Here is a 17,720-nt window from a genome sequence, read left to right on the forward strand (position 1 = left end):
GGGGAATAGGGGAGGGGGAATGGGGAGGAAATGGGGGAGGAGGAAGGAAATGGGGAAATGGGGGAGGGAAATGGGGAGGAATGGGGAGGAAATAGGGGAGGGAATGGGGGAGGGAAATGGGGGAAATGGGGGTAGGGGGAAGGGGAGGGGGAAATGGTGGTAGGGAAATGGGGGGAGGGGGAGTGGGGGAAGAATGGGGGAGGGAGGAGGAAATGGGGGGAGGGGAAATGGGAGAGGGGAAATGGGGGAGGAATGGGGGAGGGGAAGGAAATGGGGGGAATGGGGGAAATAGGGGGAGGGGAATGGGGAAATGGGGGAGGGGGAAGGGGGAGGGAAATGGGGGTAGGGAAATGGGGGGAGGGGAGTGGGGGAAGAATGGGGGAGGGGAAATGGGGGAAATGGGGGAGGGAAGTGGGGAGGGGAGGGAAATGGGGGAAATGGGGGAGAGGAGAGAAGTGGGGGAGAGGAGGGAAATGGGGGAGGGGAAATGGGGTTCCCCCGGTGCCGGGGGTGGGGTGGGGGTCCCCGCTGACCCGCCCCCCGCCCCAGCCCTCCCCCCGACACGCGGGTGCTGGACGCGCACGAGCTGCAGGCGCAGCTGGAGCTGTGGGGGGCGGGGGGGCAGGGGCCGGCCCCACCGAGGAGAATCTGCCCCGCCTCCTGCGGCAGGTGGGCGGGGCACGGGGAGGGAGGGGAGGGGCTGGGGGGCTGGGGGAGGGCTGGGGGAGGGGCTGGGGGCTGGGGGCCCGGTATGGGGCGGGGGAGGGGTTGTGGGGAGGGCTGAGGGCTGGGGGAGGGTTGTGGGGCTGGGGAGGGGCTGGAGGGGCCGCTATGGGGCAGGGGAGGGGCTGTGGGAGGGGCTGAGGGCTGGGGAGGGTCTGTGGGGGTCGGGGAGGGGCTGTGGGGCTGGGGGAGGGGCTATGGGGCTGGGGAGGGGCTGGAGGGGCCGCTATGGGGCGGGGGAGGGGCTGTGGGGCTGTGGGAGGGGCTGAGGGGCTGCTATGGGTCTGGGGAGGGGCTGAGGGCCTGGGGTGGGGCTGTGGGAGGGGCTGTGGGGAGGGGCTGAGGGCTGGGGAGGGGCTGTGGGGCTGGGGAGGGGCTGTGGAGAGTTTAGGGGTTGGGGAGGGGCTGTGAGGCTGCTATGGGGCTGGGGGTGAGCTACAAGGCTGGGGAGCTATGGGGCTGCCATGGGGCTGCTATGGGGTTGGGGGAGTTGTGGGGCTGGGGGACTATAGGGCTGCTATGGGGCTGGGGGTTCCTGTGGGTCTGGGGGTGCCTATGGGGCCGGAGGCTTCCTAGGGGATGGGGAGGTTCCTGTGGGTCTGGGGAGGTTCCTGTGGGGCTGGGGGTGCCTATGGGACTGGGGGTTTCCTATGGGTCTGGGGGTGCCTATGGGTCTGGGGCTTCCTATGGGGCTGGGGAGGTTCCTATGGGGCTGGGGGTTCCTATGGGTCTGGGGGTGCCTATGGGTCTGGGGCTTCCTATGGGGCTGGGGAGGTTCCTGTGGGGCTGGGGAGGTTCCTATGGGTCTGGGGGTGCCTATGGGTCTGGGAGCTTTCTATGGGGCTGGGGAAGTTCCTGTGGGTCTGGGGCTTCCTATGGGGCTGGGGGGTTCCTATGGGTCTGGGGCTTCCTATGGGTCTGGGGAGGTTCCTATGGGGCTGGGGAGGTTCCTATGGGGCTGGGGCTTCCTATGGGGCTGGGGGGTTCCTATGGGTCTGGGGGGGTTCCTATGGGTCTGGGGGTGCATATGGGTCTGGGGCTTCCTATGGGGCTGGGGAGGTTCCTATGGGTCTGGGAAGGTTCCTATGGGTCTGGGAGGGTTCCTATGGGGCTGGGGCGGCCGCTATGGGTCCAGGGCTCTTCCATGGGTCGCGCCCCCCCGTTGCAGCGCGAGTGGGGCCGGTGCCGCCACGGCAGCTTCTCCCCGGGAGAGAAATCCCGCCTGGGCTCCCAGTAAGTCCGGGGGGGAGGGGGATAAAACCAACCCCCACCCCGCTATGGGGCAGCCCCCGAAGTCCGCCTGCCCCACACCCACCCCCCTTGCCTCTGCCCCCCAAGTTTCCTCCCCAACCACGTCGCCTTCGCCGACTCCTACCCCCAGAAGGCGTTCTGCGGGCTCTTCTCCGACGACGGCTCCCTCTTCGTCTCCGCCTGCCAAGGTACTTGTGGGGCAGGGAAGGGGGCGGATGTGTGGGGCAGGGCCCCTAAGGGAGCTCTGCTTGCCCAGGTACTTGTGGGGCAGGGAAGGGGGGAAAGGGGCCGGATCTATGGGGCAGGGCCCCTAAGGGAGCTCCGCCTGCCCGGGTACTTGTGGGGCAGGGAAGGAGAAAAGGGGCCGGATCTATGGAGCAGGGCCTCTAAGGGAGCTCCACCTGCCCAGGTACTTGTGGGGCAGGGAAGGGGGTGGATCTATGGGGCAGGGCCCCTAAGGGAGCTCCGCCTGCCCGGGTACTTGTGGGGCAGGGAAGGGGGCGGATGTGTGGGGCAGGGCTCCTAAAGGAGCTCCACCTGCCCAGGTACTTGTGGGGCAGGGAAGGGGGCGGATGTGTGGGGCAGGGCCCCTAAGGGAGCTCCGCCTGCCCGGGTACTTGTGGGGCAGGGGAAGAGCGGGCAAGGGGCCGGCTCTATGGGGCAGCCCCCTAAGCGAGCTCCCCAGACCAGACGCTGCGGCTGTACGAGCGGCGGGGGGAGGGGCTGCGCCTGCTCCGCGCCGCCCGCGCCCGCGACGTGGGCTGGAGCGTCCTCGACGTCGTCTTCAGTCCCGACGCCTCCCAGTGCCTCTACTCCAGCTGGTCGGACTACAGTCAGTGGCCACGCCCCCTCGGGGGCGAGGGGGCGGGGCTTATGGATGGGGGCGTGGTCATGCCGGGGGTGGGGCTTGTGGGGTGGGGGTGGGGCTTGAGCACAGACACCCCCCCCAAAATGCTTCTATTCCATCTGCGGGGTATGGTCCTGGGGGCGTGGCTTATGCCGTGGGGCGTGGCTTATGCCCTGGGGGCGTGGTCATGCCGGGGTGGGGCTTATGGGGTGGGGGTGGGGCTTGAGCACAGACACACCCCCCAAAATGCTTCTATTCCATCTGCGGGGTATGGTCCTGGGGGCGTGGCTTATGCCGTGGGGGCGTGGCTTATGCCCTGGGGGCGTGGTCATGCCGGGGGTGGGGCTTATGGGGCGGGGGTGGGGCTTGAGCACAGACACACCCCCCATGCCTCTATTCCGTCTGCGGGGTATGGTCCTGGGGGCGTGGTTTATGCCGTGGGGGCGTGGTCATGCCCTGGGGGCGTGGTCATGCCCGGGGGTGGGGCTTATGGGGCGGGGTGGGGCTTGAGGGCACACCCCCCTCCCCCATATTCTTCTATTGCAGCTATGGGGTATGGTTCTGGGGACGTGGCTTATTCCCTGGGGGCGTGGTTTGGCGCTTTGGGGGCGTGGCTTGGGCTCTGGGGGCGTGGTCATGCCCGGGGGTGGGACTTATGAGGTGGGGTGGGGCTTGAGGGCACACCCCCCCCCGCCTCTGTTCTGGCTGTAGGGTATGGCCCTGGGGCGTGGCTTATGCTGTGGGGGCGTGGCTTAAAGATTGGGGCGTGTCTTATGCCCTGGGGGCGTGGTCATGCCGGGGGTGGGGCTAAAGTGGTGGGGAGGGGCCTGAGCGCACACCACCCCACCCCCCCATGTCTCCATTGTGGCTGTAGGGTATGGCCCTGGGGGCGTGGCTTGTGACACGGGGGTGTGGCTTGTTGCACGGGGGGCGTGTCCCGGTGCGGTAGGCGGGGCTTGGCTCAAGGGGGTGGAGCTTGAACGCTGGGGGCGGAGCCTGAGCCACACCCCCCCCGTGTGTGGCTACAGCGAGGTGGGCGTGGAAGGGGCGGGGTTTATGAGAAGGGGGCGTGGCCGAGGGGGCGTGACCTGACGAAGCCCCTCCCCTCCCGGCCCCGCCCAGTCCACGTGTACGACATCTACGGGGACGGGGACAATCACACGGCCCTCGACCTGCGGTAGGGCCCGGCCGTGGGGCGGGCTGTGGGGCAGAGCGGGGCTCTATGGGGCAGGTTTGGGGCGTCTGTGGGGCAGAGTGGTGGCCTGTGGGGCAGACTTGGGGCTCTATGGGGCAGAGCGGGGCTCTATGGGGCAGAGTGATGCCGTATGGGGCAGGTTTTGGGTGTCTATGGGGCAGACTGGGGCTCTGTGGGGCAGAGTGATGACCTATGGGGTGGGTTCTGGGTGTCTGTGGGGCAGAATGGTGACCTATGGGGCAGGCTGTGAGCTCTATGGGGCAGGTTTTGGGTTCTGTGGGGCAGAGTAGGTGTCTGTGGGGCAGAGTGGTGACCTATGGGGCAGACTTTGGGCTCTGTGGGGCAGGCTCTGGGCTCTATGGGGCAGGTTTTGGGTGTCTGTGGGGCAGAGTGGTGGCCTGTGGGGCAGACTTGGGGCTCTATGGGGCAGAGCGAGGCTCTATGGGGCAGAGTGGTGACCTGTGGGGCAGGTTGTGGGCTCTGTGGGGCAGAGTGGTGACCTATGGGGTGGGTTCTGGGTGTCTGTGGGGCAGAATGGTGAGCTATGGGGCAGGCTGTGAGCTCTATGGGGCAGGTTTTGGGTTCTGTGGGGCAGAGTAGGTGTCTATGGGGCAGACTTGGGGCTCTATGGGGCAGAGTGGGGCTCTATGGGGCAGAGTGGGGTTCTATGGGGCACAGTGATGACCTGTGGGGCAGGTTTTGGGTGTCTGTGGGGCAGAGTAGGCCTCTATGGGGCAGGCTCTGGGCTCTGTGGGGCAGGTCGGGGGTGTCTATGGGGCAGCGTGGGTGCAGCCCCGCCCTCCCCTCCCCTCCCCTCCCCCCAGGCCGGAAGAGCGCCGCTTTGCCGTCTTCTCATTGGCCGTGGGGCCGGACGGGCGGGAGGTGGTGGGCGGGGCCAACGACGGCTGCCTCTACCTCTACGACCGCGAGGTTCAGCGCCGCACCCTGCGGGTCAGCGGAGGGGGCGGGGCTCCGGGGGGCAGGGCTCCGGGGAGGGGCGGGTCCCATGGGGGAAGAGGCGGGTCCCATAGGGGGAGGGGCGGGTCCCATAGGGGGAGGGGCGGGTGTCGTGGTGAGGGGAGGGGCGGGTCCCATAGGGGGAGGGGCGGGTGTCGTGGGGGGGAGGGGCGGGTGTTGTGGGGGAGGGGTGGGTCCCATAAGGGGGGAGGGGCGGGTCCTATGGGGGAGGGGTGGGTGCCGTGGTGGGGGAGGGGCGGGTCCCATAAGGGGGGAGGGGCGGGTCCCGTGGGGGAGGGGCGGGTCCCATAAGGGGGAGGGGCGGGTGTCGTGGGGGAGGGGCGGATCCCATGGGGGAGGGGCGGATCCTATAGAGGGGAGGGGCGGGTCCCATGGGGGAGGGCGGGTCCCATAGGGGGAGGGGCGGGTCCCGTGGGGGGAAGGTCGGGTCCTATAGGGGAGGGGCGGGTCCCATAGGGGGAGGGGCGGGTCCCATGGGGGGGAGGGGCGGATCCCATGGGGGGAGGGGCGGATCCTATAGAGGGGAGGGGCGGGTCCCATAAGGGGGAGGGGCGGGTGTCGTGGGGGAGGGGCGGGTCCCATAGGGGGAGGGGCGGATCCCATGGGGGGAGGGGCGGATCCTATAGAGGGGAGGGGCGGGTCCCATAGGGGGAGGGGCGGGTGTCGTGGGGGAGGGGCAGGTCTCATAAGGGGGAGGGGCGGATCCCATGGGGGGAGGGGCAGGTCCCATGGGGGAAGGGTGGGTCCCATAAGGGGGGAGGGGCGGGTCCCGTGGGGGAAGGTCGGGTCCTATAGGGGAGGGGCGGGTCCCGTGGGGGAGGGGCGGGTCCCATAGGGGGGAGGGGCGGGTCCCGTGGGGGGCAGGGCGGGGCGGGGCGCTCAGCCTTTGCCCTCTGCCCTTTGCCCCCGGCGCAGGTGCGGGCGCACGAGGACGACGTCAACGCGGTGGCGCTGGGGGAGGGGGCGGGGCAGCTGCTGCTCTCGGGGGGCGACGACGGCGTCTGCCGCGCCTGGGACCGCCGCTGCCTGGGGGAGGGGCGGCCCCGCCCCGTCGGCCTCCTGGCCGGCCACCGCGACGGCCTCACCTTCCTGCACCCCCGCGTACTGGGAGGGACTGGGAGGGACTGGGAGGGGCTGGGGAGGAGATACAGGAGCACTGGGGGGGACTGGGAGGGGACTGGGGGGCACTGGGAGGGACTGGGAGGCACTGGGAGGGGCTGGGGAGGGGTTACAGGGGCACTGGGGGGGACTGGGAGGGGACTGGGGGGCACTGGGAGGGGCTGGGAGGCACTGGGAGGGGCTGGGGAGGAGATACAGGGGCACTGGGGGGACTGGGAGGGGATACGGGGGCACTGGGAGGGACTGGGAGGCACTGGGAGGGGTGGGGAGGGACTGGGGAGAGGGGGATACAGGGGCACTGGGAGGGACTGGGAGGGACTGGGAGGGGATAAGGGGGCACTGGGAGGGACTGGGAGGGGCTGGGGAGGGGATATGGCGGACTGGGAGCGGATACGGGGGCACTGGGAGGGACTGGGGGCACTGGGAGGGGACTGGGGAGGGGGTATGGGGTGTCTATGGGGCACTGGGAGGCACTGGGCTCAACTGGGCTCAACTGGGAGAAACTGGGATGGGCTTGCGGTGGAACTGGTCCAACTGGGCCGGTCTGCAGAAGCCCTGGAGATGCCGTGGGTGGCACTGGGAGCACTGGGGTCAACAGGGCTGGAACTGGGGGGGCACTGGGCGCAACTGGGGTCAACTGGGCTCAACTGGGCTCAACTGGGCTCAACTGGGAGCAACTGGGCTCAACTGGGCTCAACTGGGCTCAACTGGGAGCAACTGGGGTCAACTGGGAGCAACTGGGGTCAACTGGGCTCAACTGGGCTCAACTGGGAGCAACTGGGGTCAACTGGGCTCAACTGGGCTCAACTGGGAGCAATTGGGGAGAACTGGGGTCAACTGGGCTCAACTGGGCTCAACTGGGAGCAATTGGGGAGAACTGGGGTCAACTGGGGTCAACTGGGAGCAACTGGGGTCAACTGGGGTCAACTGGGCTCAACTGGGCGCAACTGGGGTCAACTGGGTTCAACTGGGAGCAACTGGGAGCAACTGGGCTCAACTGGGCTCAACTGGGAGCAACTGGGGTCAACTGGGCTCAACTGGGCTCAACTGGGAGCAACTGGGGTCAACTGGGGTCAACTGGGGTCAACTGGGCTCAACTGGGCTCAACTGGGAGCAACTGGGGTCAACTGGGAGCAACTGGGGTCAACTGGGAGCAACTGGGGTCAACTGGGCTCAACTGGGCTCAACTGGGCTCAACTGGGAGCAACTGGGGTCAACTGGGAGCAACTGGGGTCAACTGGGTTCAACTGGGAGCAACTGGGAGCAACTGGGGTCAACTGGGCTCAACTGGGGTCAACTGGGCGCAACTGGGCTCAACTGGGCTCAACTGGGAGCAACTGGGGTCAACTGGGGTCAACTGGGGTCAACTGGGCGCAACTGGGCTCAACTGGGTGCAACTGGGAGCAACTGGGGTCAACTGGGAGCAACTGGGGTCAACTGGGGTCAACTGGGCGCAACTGGGCTCAACTGGGAGCAACTGGGCTCAACTGGGCTCAACTGGGAGCAACTGGGGTCAACTGGGGTCAACTGGGGTCAACTGGGCGCAACTGGGCTCAACTGGGTGCAACTGGGAGCAACTGGGGTCAACTGGGAGCAACTGGGGTCAACTGGGGTCAACTGGGCGCAACTGGGCTCAACTGGGAGCAACTGGGCTCAACTGGGCTCAACTGGGCTCAACTGGGAGCAACTGGGAGCAACTGGGGAGAGCTGGGCCGGCCCTGCGGTGCAGCCGGGCCACCTGGGCCGGTCCGCAGAGGCCCGCGGGTGGGCGGGGCCGTGGTCCGGCCCCGCCCCGACCCCGCCCCGGCCCCGCCCCCAGGGCGACGGCCGCTACCTGGTGTCCAACTCCAAGGACCAGACGGCCAAGCTGTGGGACCTGCGCCGGCCCAGCGGCCCCCCCGCGCTGGCCGCCGCCCGCCGCGCCGTGGCCCAGCAGGCCTGGGACTACCGCTGGCAGCCGGCCCCGGGGCGGGGTGAGGGCGGGGCCGGGGGAAAGGGGCAGGGGGAGGGGCGGGGCCGGGGGAGGGGAGGGGAGGGAGGGGAGGGGAAGGGGGGTCGTGGGGAGAGGGGTGGGGTCGTGGGGAGGGGAAAGGGGCGGGGTCACAGGGAGAAGGGGCAGGGGTCATGGGGAGAGGGGGTGGAGCTGTGGGGAGGGAGGGGAAGGGGAGAGGGGCGGGGCTGTGGGGAGGGAGGGGAAGGGGTGGGGTCGTGGGGAAAGGGGGTGGGGCTGTGTGGAGGGGAAGGAAAAAGGGGGGCAGGGCCAGGGGAGAGGGGCAGGGCTGTGGAGAGGGAAGGGAAAAAGGGGCAGGGTCACAGGGAGAAGGGGTGGGGCTGTGGGGAGGGGAGGGGAAAGGGGGCGGGGTCACAGGGAGAAGGGGCGGGGCTGTGGGGGGGAAGGGGCGAGGTCAGGGGAGAGGGGGCAGGGTCACGGGGAAAAGGGGCAGGGTCGTGGGGAAGGGGAAAAGGGCGGGGTCACAAGGAAAAGGGGCAGGGCTGTAGGGAAGGCCTCTCCCGCGGTCGCCATGGCGACGGGGGGGGGGGGCAGGCGCATCCGGGCGGCGGGGGGGGTGGCGCCGCCCTCCCGCGGTCGCCATGGCGACGGTGGGCGTGTCCCGTCCCGCAGCCATGGCGACGGCGCCGTTGCCGGGCGACAGCTCGCTGATGACGTACCGCGGTCACGCGGTGCTGCACACGCTCCTGCGCTGCCGCCTCTCCCCCCGCGGGGCGGCGGCCTCTACCTGGGGGCGGGGTGCGCCTCGGGGGCGGTGCTCGGTGAGGGGCGGGGCCGGGGGGCGGGGCCTCGGGGAGGGCCTCGGGGGAGGGGCGGGGCCTCGGGGGAGGGCGGGAGGCGGGGCTGGGGAAAGGGGTGGGGCGGGGCTGGGAAAGGGCTTGGGGCGGGGCTTCAGGCCGGGGGGCGGGGCTCGGGAAAGGGCTTCGGGGCGTGGCTTCAGGCCGGGAGGCGGGGCTGGGGAAAGGGCTTGGGGGCGGGGCTTCAGGCCGGGAGGCGGGGCTCGGGAAAGGGCTTCGGGGCGTGGCTTCAGGCCGGGAGGCAGGGCTGGGGAAAGGGCTTGGGGGCGTGGCTTCAGGCCGGGAGGCGGGGCTTGAGGGCCGGAGGAAGGGCTGGGTGGGGGCGGGGCTTGAGGCAGGCGGGGCTGGGGAAGGGCTGGGGCGTGGCTTCACGCCCGGGGGCGGGGCTTGAGGGCCGGAGGCGCGGGCGGGGGCGTGGCTCGTGGATAGGGACGCGATGGGGGGGCGTGGCTGGGAGGTGGGGGCGTGGCTTCGGCCGAGGGGGCGTGGCCAGAGGCTGTAAGGGGCAGGGGGAGTGGGCGGTTTTCGCGGGAGGGGCGTGGCCCGCGGGCGGTGGGCGTGGCCTGCCCCCCCCCCCCACCGCCCCCCGGCAGTGTACGACGTGCTGACTGGTCGGCCGGTGCGGCGGCTGACCAATCACAGCGCCTGCGTGCGTGACGTCTGCTGGCACCCGCACGACGGGACGCTGGCCAGCGCCTCGGTGGGCAGGGCTTGGGGGAGGGGCGGGGCCTCGGGGGCGGGCGCTGTGGGGCTGGGCGGGAGCCATGGGGCCAGGGTGGGGCTATGGGGCTGGGGGTTCCCTATGGGGCTGGTCTGTGGGGTGCCTATGGGGTCTGGGGGGCCTCTGTGGGGCTGGGGGGTCTCTATGGGGCTGGGGCCGTCGCTATGGGGCTGGGGTCGCTATGGGGCTGGGGTTATCTATGGGGCTGGGGGTCTCTATGGGGCTGGGGGTCGCTATGGGGCTGGGGGTGTCGCTATGGGGCTGGCATTATCTATGGGTCTGGGGTTATCTATGGGGCTGGGGTTATCTGTGGGGCTGGGGGTCGCTATGGGTCTGGGGTTTTCTATGGTTCTGGGGTTATCTATGGGGCTGGGGTTATCTATGGGGCTGGTGGTGTCTCTATGGGACTGGGGTTATCTATGGGGCTGGGGTTATCTGTGGGGCTGGGGGTCGCTATGGGGCGGGCTGCCCCCCCCCCCCCCCCGGCAGTGGGACGGCAGCGTCCGCCTGTGGGGCTACCGGGAGCCGCGGGACGAGGACGAGGACGAGGACGCGGGGGGAGCCCCGCCCAGCCCCACGGCGTCGCCCCCCAATAAAACCGCTGGGACCCCCAAGTGCCGCCGGGGTGGTCACTGGGGGGGATGGGACGGGGGGGGCGGCCCCGAGACACCCTGGGCTCCCCACGGCCCCCAAGTCCCCGTGACCCCCAAGTGAGTCCCCTGTGACCCCCAAGTCCCACTGTGACCCCGAAGTCCCCTGTGACCCCCAAGTCCTCCTGTGACCCCAAGTGCCACCGTGACCCCAAGTCCCCCTGACCCCCAAGTAAGTCCCCTGTGACCCCCAAGTAAGACCCGCTGTGACCCCCAAGTCCCACTGTGACCCCGAAGTCCCCGTGACCCCAAGTCCTCCTGTGACCCCCAAGTGCCACCGTGACCCCCAAGTCCCCCATGACCCCTAAGTCCCCCGTGACCCCCAAGTAAGTCCCACTGTGACCCCCAAGTCTCACCGTGACCCCAAGTCCCCTGTGACCCCAAGTCTCACCGTGGCCCCCAAGTCCCCCGTGACCCCAAGTCCCCTGTGACCCCAAGTCCTACGTGACCCCAAGTCTCACCGTGACCCCAAGTCCCCACAGCTGATGTCCGCTCATGTCCCCACGTCCCCATGGCCTCTGTCCCCAACGTCCCCACGTGCCCCACACCCCACATCCCCATGTCCCCACGTGCCCCACGTCTCCACGTGCCCGACATCCCATGTCCCCATGTGCCGCACATCCCCACCTGCCCCACATCTGCCAAGTCCCCGTGGCCTGTGTGCCCCGCTGCCCCACATCTCCATGTCCCCGCCTGCCCCACATCTGATGTCCCCACGTCCCCCGTGCCCCACATCTCCATGACCCCACCTGCCCCACATCCCCCGTGCCCCACATCTCTGTGTCCCCACGTCCCCCGTGCCCCACATCTCCGTGTCCCCACGTCCCCACCACCTGTGTCCCCGCCTGCCCCACATCCCATGTCCCCACGTCCCCCGTGCCCCACATCTCCATGTGCCCCACATCCCCTGTGTCCCCACGTCCTGTGTCCCCCGTGCCCCACATCTGATGTCCCCTGTCCCCCGTGCCCCACATCTCCCCCCACCCCCGTCCCCCGTCCCCGTCCCTCAGGGTCCCCCTCCCCCCCCGTGTCCTCCCCGTGTCCTTGTCCCCTCCCCGCCACCTGTCCCCACCGCCGCTCTCCCAGGAGGCCGTGGGGCGGCCGTGGGGCGGCCGTGGGGCGGCCATGGGGTGGTGTGGGGCAGCCGTGCAGGCCCTGAGCCGTGGGGCGGCCGCCGTCCTGGGGTCCCCCGCTTTCCCCCGGGCCCACGCCTTGGTCCTGGCCGTACTTGTGGGGCTGGGACCCGTCCTGCGGGCCCGAGCCGACCCCCACAGCCTGCTGGCCTCGCCCCATAACCTGCTGGAGGCGTGAGTGGGGCTGGGGGGGAGCTGTGGGGCTGGGGGGTTGTGGGGCTGGGGGGCTGGGGGCTGCGGGGGGGTGGGGTTGGGGAGATATGGGGCTGGGGTGGTTCGGGGGTGGTTGCGGGGCTGGGGGCGATATGGGGCTGGGGGGTTTCAGGGGTGGCTGTGGGGCTGGGGAGATATGGGGCTGGGGGCGTTGTGGGGCTGGGGGGGCTATGGGGTTCGGGGGTGGCTGTGGGGCTGGGGGATCTGGGGGGACTGGAGGTGGTTATGGGGCTGGGGGTTGTGGGAAAGGGGGTGGGGGGCTGGGGGAGATATGGGGCTGGGGGGCTGTGGGGCTGGAGGTGGTTATGGGGCTGGGGGTGGATGTGGGGCTGGGGGGTTGTGGGGAAGGGGGCAGATATGGGGTTCGGGGGTGCTTGTGGGGCTGGGGGGCTGGAGGTGGTTATGGGGCTGGGGGTTGCGGAGAAGGGGGCTATGGGGCTGGAGGGGTGGTTATGGGGTTGGGGTGGTTGTGGGGCTGGGGGGCTGTGGGGCTTGTGGGGAAGCAGGGGTTGTGGGGCTGGGGGGCTATGGGGTTCGGGGGTGGCTGTGGGGCTGGGGGAGCTGGGGGCTGGAGGTGGTTATGGGGCTGGGGTGGTTGTGGGGCTGGGGAGATACGGGGCTGCGGGTCTGTGGGGCTGGGGGAGCTATGGGGCTGGAGGTTGTTAGGGGGCTGGGGGTGGTTGTGGGGCTGGGGGAGCTATGGGGCTGGGGAGGGTAATGGGGTTAGGGGGTGGCTGTGGGGCTGGGGGCTGGAGGTGCTTATGGGGCTGGGGGGTGGGGCGGGGGAGCTATGGGGCTGTGGGGGGCTATGGGGTTAGGGGGTGGCTATGGGGCTGGGAGGTTGTGGGGCGGGGGAGCTGGGGGGCTGGAGCTGGTTATGGGGCTGGGGGGTTGTGGGGCTGTGGGGGGGCTATGAGGTTGGGGAGGTTGTGGGGCTGGGGTGGTTGTGGGGCTGGGGGAGATATGCGGCTGTGGGTCTGTGGGGCTGGGGGAGGCTATGGGGCTGGAGGTGGCTATGGGGCTGGGAGGTGGGGCTGGGGGACACTATGGGGCTGGAGGTGACTATGGGGCTGAAGGTGGCTATGGGGCTGGAACACGCTATGGGGCTGGAGGTGGCTATGGGGCCGGAGGGCATTATGGGGCTGGAAGGAGTCTATGGGGCTGGAAGTGGCTATGGGGCTGGAGGGAGTCTATGGGGCTGGGGGATGCTCTGGGGCTGGAGGTGGCTATGGGGTTGGGGGGAGGCTATGGGGCTGGAGGTGGCTATGGGGCTGGAGGTGGCTATGGGGCTGGAATGAGTCTATGGGTCTGGATGTGGCTATGGGGCTGGAGGGAGTCTATGGGGCTGGGGGACGCTCTGGGGCTGGTGGGGGCTATGGGGCTGGGGGAGGCTATGGGTCTGGAGGTGGCTATGGGGCTGGGGGGAGGCTATGGGGCTGGAGATGGCTATGGGGCTGGGGGAGTCTATGGGGCTGGAGGTGGCTATGGGGCTGGAGGTGGCTATGGGGCTGGGGGAGCCTATGGGGCTGGGGAAGTCTATGGGTCTGGAGGTGGCTATGGGGCTGGGGGAGTCTATGGGGCTGGAGGTGGCTATGGGGCTGGAGGTGGCTATGGAGCTGGAAGGAGTCTATGGGGCTGGAGGTGGCTATGGGGCTGGGGGAGCCTATGGGGCTGGAGGTGGCTATGGGGTTGGGGGGAGGCTATGGGTCTGGAGGTGGCTATGGGGCTGGAGATGGCTATGGGGCTGGGGGAGTCTATGGGCCCGCCGGCGGCTATGGGGCTGGAGGTGGCTATGGGGCTGGGGGAGCCTATGGGGCTGGAGATGGCTATGGGGCTGGGGAGCCTATGGGTCTGGAGGTGGCTATGGGGCTGGGGGAGTCTATGGGGCTGGAGGTGGCTATGGGGCTGGGGAGGCTATGGGGCTGGAGATGGCTATGGGGCTGGGGAGTCTATGGGGCTGGGGGAGTCTATGGGGCTGGAGGTGGCTATGGGGCTGGGGGAGGCTATGGGGCTGGAGATGGCTATGGGGCTGGGGAGTCTATGGGGCTGGAGGTGGCTATGGGGCTGGAGGTGGCTCTGGGGCTGGGGAGCCTATGGGGCTGGAGATGGCTATGGGTCTGGGGGACGCTCTGGGGCTGGAGGTGGCTATGGGGCTGGGGGAGCCTATGGGGCTGGGGAGTCTATGGGGCTGGAGGTGGCTATGGGTCTGGGGACGCTCTGGGGCTGGGGGAGCCTATGGGGCTGGAGGTGGCTATGGGGCTGGGGGAGCCTATGGGGCTGGAGGTGGCTATGGGGCTGGGGGGGAGTCTATGGGGCTGGAGGTGGCTATGGGGCTGGGGGAGGCTATGGGGCTGGAGATGGCTATGGGGCTGGAGGTGGCTATGGGGCTGGGGGGAGTCTATGGGGCTGGAGGTGGCTATGGGGCTGGGGGGAGGCTATGGGGCTGGAGATGGCTATGGGGCTGGCGGAGTCTATGGGGCTGGAGGTGGCTATGGGGCTGGAGGTGGCTATGGGGCTGGGGGAGCCTATGGGGCTGGAGATGGCTATGGGTCTGGGGGACGCTCTGGGGCTGGAGGTGGCTATGGGGCTGGGGGAGCCTATGGGGCTGGGGGAGTCTATGGGGCTGGAGGTGGCTATGGGTCTGGGGGACGCTCTGGGGCTGGAGGTGGCTATTGGGCTGGAGGTGGCTATGGGGCTGGGGGAGTCTATGGGTCTGGAGGTGGCTATGGGGCTGGGGGACGCTCTGGGGCTGGAGGTGGCTCTGGGTCCGGGCGTCGCTATGGGGCCGGAGGGTGCTCTGCAGCCGGGCGCGACCCCTGACTCCGCGGGCCCGCCTCTTCCAGGGGGCAGCCGCTATGGGGCAGGGGGCGGGGCGCGTTGCCTATGGGGCCGGGGGCTAGCCATCGGGGGGGGGGGCGGGGCCTGAGGGGCGTGGCCTGAGACCCCTCCCCCCCCAGGCGCCTGGTGGCCTCGGCCGGCGGTTGGACCACCCTCCTCTTGGCGGCCTTGGCCGTGGCGGCTCTGCCCCTGGCCCGCCCGCCAGGGGGCGCCCTTCTGCGGGCGGCGGGGCGGTGGCTGGTGGGCGTGGCCCTGGCTCGCTCCGCCCCCCGCTTCTTCGCCGCCCTGGAGGCCGCCACGGGGCGGTGCTGGAGCCCGGCGGGGGAGGGGCTCCTCCTCCTCCTGCCCCACGGCGACCCCGGGGGGTGCCGGGCCCACGGGCACCGGTGGGAGGGGTTCGGGGCCTCCCCCCAGGCCTTCGCCCTGGTTCATTGCGGCCTGGGATTGGCCGAAGAGGCCGGAGCTTTGGGGCGGGTCCTGTACCCGCCCCGGAGGGGGGCGGGGCCGCGGTGGGGGAGGGGACGGGGGCCGGAGGGACCGGAGGGACCTCAAGGGGGGGTGGGGCCGTGAGGGACCTCAAGGGGGGTGGGGCCGTGGAGGACCTCAAGGTGGGGGTGGGGCCATGGAGGACCTCAAGGGGGGATGGGGCCGTGAGGGACCTCAAGGTGGGGGGTGGGGCCGTGAGGGACCTCAAGGTGGGGGTGGGGCCGTGGAGGACCTCAAGGGGGGTGGGGCCGTGAGGAACCTCAGGAGATGGGGTGGAGGCGTGAGGAACCTCAAGAGATGGGCCCTGAGGGACCTCAAGGGGGGTGGGGCCGTGGAGGACCTCAAGGGGGGTGGGGCCGTGAGGGACCTCAAGGGGGTGGGGCCATGGAGGACCTCAAGGGGGTGGGTGGGAGCATGAGGAACCTCAAGGGGGTGGGTGGGGCCGTGAGGAACCTCAAGGGATGAGCCCTGAGGGACCTCGGTGGGGTGGGTGGGGCCGTGGAGGACCTCAAGGGGGGGTGGGGCCATGGAGGACCTCAAGGGGGGTGGGGCCGTGAGGGACCTCAAGGGATGAGCCCTGAGGGATCTCGAGGGGTTGGGTGGGGCCGTGGAGGACCTCAAGGGGGGGGGTGGAGGCGTGAGGAACCTCAGGAGATGGGGTGGGGCCGTGAGGAACCTCAAGAGATGGGCCCTGAGGGACCTCGGTGGGGTGGGTGGGGCCCTGAGGGACCTCGGTGGGGTGGGTGGGGCCGTGAGGGACCTCAGGAGATGGGGTGGGGCCGTGAAGGACCTCGAGGGATGAGGTGGGGCCGTGAAGGACCTCACCGGGGGGGGTGGAGCCCTGAAGAACCCAGAGGTCCAGGCTGGGAGCCCCATGAAGGAGCCAGGCGGGTGGGCTGGGAGGTCCCCACCCCCTCCCCCGCCCCTGGGAGGACCCAGATCTTCTGGCGCTGGGTGCTACGAGTGGGCGGCTTGGTCTTTGGGTGGAGCCCGGAATCCAGGCGGACCCAGGCGTCCAGGTGGCCACCGTCATCCAGGTGGCCACCATCATCCATGGGGCCACCGTCATCTATGGAGGCACCGTCATCTATGGGGCCACCATCACCCAGGTGGCCACCATCATCTATGGAGGCACCATCATCTATGGGGCCACCATCATCTATGGGGCCACCATCATCTATGGGGCCACCATCGCACATGAGGTCACCATCACCCATGAGGTCACCATCACCCATGAGGTCACCATCGTCCCTGGAGCCACCATCACCCATGAGGTCACCATCACCCATGAGGTCACCATCGTCCCTGGAGCCACCATCACCCATGAGGTCACCATCACCCATGAGGTCACCATCACCCATGAGGTCACCATCGTCCCTGGAGCCACCATCACCCATGAGGTCACCATCACCCATGAGGTCACCATCACCCATGAGGTCACCATCGTCCCTGGAGCCACCATCACCCATGAGGCCACCATCATCTATGGAGCCACCATCATCTATGGGGCCACCATCATCACCCATGGGGCCACCATCACCCATGGGGCCACCATCACCCATGGGGCCACCATCCCCCGGTGGCACTGGACCATCCCGATGGTCCCAAGCAGTTGGGTGGAAGGAAGCTGAAGATGCCACCAAGGAAGGACCAAGAGGTCCGGGCACGGCCCTCAGCCTCCTCTTCCTCCTCAACGTGGCCCTGGTGGTGGTCTGGCAGGTCCTGCTGGCCGTCACCTTGGCCTACCGCCACGACTGGCCGCGCAACGCCGCCGGCGCCGCCATGGGGTGGGCCGCTTGGGTCATCACCTATCGCTTCTGGTACCGCTACCCGTGGTCTCCTGGGCCACCGGGCCTGGGACTTCCATCGCCTTGAAGGACCCGAGTGGCCGGGAGGGGACCCAGGGGTTTGGGAAGGTCCTGGACATCCAGGAGGACCCAAGTCTCCAGGAGAAGCCAAGAGTCCTGGAGAACCTCAAGCCTCCAGGAGAACCTCAAGGTCCAGGAGAACCTCAAGGTTCAGGAGAACCTCAAGACTCCAGAAGGTCCATGTGTCCATGGGGGGGGACACCAGGCATCTGGGAAGGACCTGGACCTCCAGGAGGACCCAGATGTCCTGGAGAACCCAAAGGTCCTGGAGAACCCAAGAGTCCAGGAGAACCTCAAGGTTCAGGAGAACCTCAAGACTCCAGAAGGTCCATGTGTCCATGGGGGGGGGTTATAGAGGGGAATGACGGGGTTTGGGGGGACACCAGGCATCTGGGAAGGACCTGGACCTCCAGGAGGACCCAAGTCTCCAGGAGAACCCAAAGGTCCTGGAGAACCTCAAGGTCCAGGAGAACCTCAAGTGTCCAGAAGGTCCATGTGTCCATGGGGGGGGGGGGTTATAGAGGGGAATGACGGGGTTTGGGGGGACACCAGGCATCTGGGAAGGACCTGGACCTCCAGGAGGACCCAGATCTTCTGGAGAACGCAAAGGTCCAGGAGAACCCAAGAGTCCAGGAGAACCTCAAGGTTCAGGAGAACCTCAAGACTCCAGAAGGTCCATGTGTCCATGGGGGGGGGGTTATAGAGGGGAATGACGGGGTTTGGGGGGGACCCAGGTGTCCGGGAAGGTCCTGGACCTCCAGGAGGACCCAGATCTCCTGGAGAACCCAAAGGTCCTGGAGAACCCAACAGTCCAGGAGAACCTCAAGACTCCAGAAGGTCCATGTGTCCATGGGGGGGGGTTATAGAGGGGAATGACGGGGTTTGGGGGA

General features: G+C 69.1%; 1 protein-coding gene across 1 annotated transcript; it reads left to right on the top strand.

The window, feature by feature from the left end:
• Positions 1 to 487: 487 nt before the first annotated feature.
• Positions 488 to 17,185, top strand: DCAF11 (DDB1 and CUL4 associated factor 11). Its single transcript, XM_072849220.1, is given in 18 exon segments — positions 488 to 501; positions 550 to 605; positions 608 to 669; positions 1,892 to 1,956; positions 2,062 to 2,162; positions 2,660 to 2,806; positions 3,944 to 3,998; positions 4,841 to 4,967; positions 5,910 to 6,095; positions 7,933 to 8,086; positions 8,737 to 8,823; positions 8,826 to 8,885; positions 9,515 to 9,621; positions 10,132 to 10,352; positions 14,596 to 14,794; positions 15,964 to 16,563; positions 16,682 to 16,782; positions 16,894 to 17,185. Coding segments are annotated over 18 exon segments (2,634 nt in total).
• Positions 17,186 to 17,720: the final 535 nt, after the last annotated feature.

This window comes from Ciconia boyciana, unplaced genomic scaffold (assembly GCF_034638445.1).
Source record: "Ciconia boyciana unplaced genomic scaffold, ASM3463844v1 HiC_scaffold_38, whole genome shotgun sequence".
NCBI lineage: Eukaryota > Metazoa > Chordata > Aves > Ciconiiformes > Ciconiidae > Ciconia > Ciconia boyciana.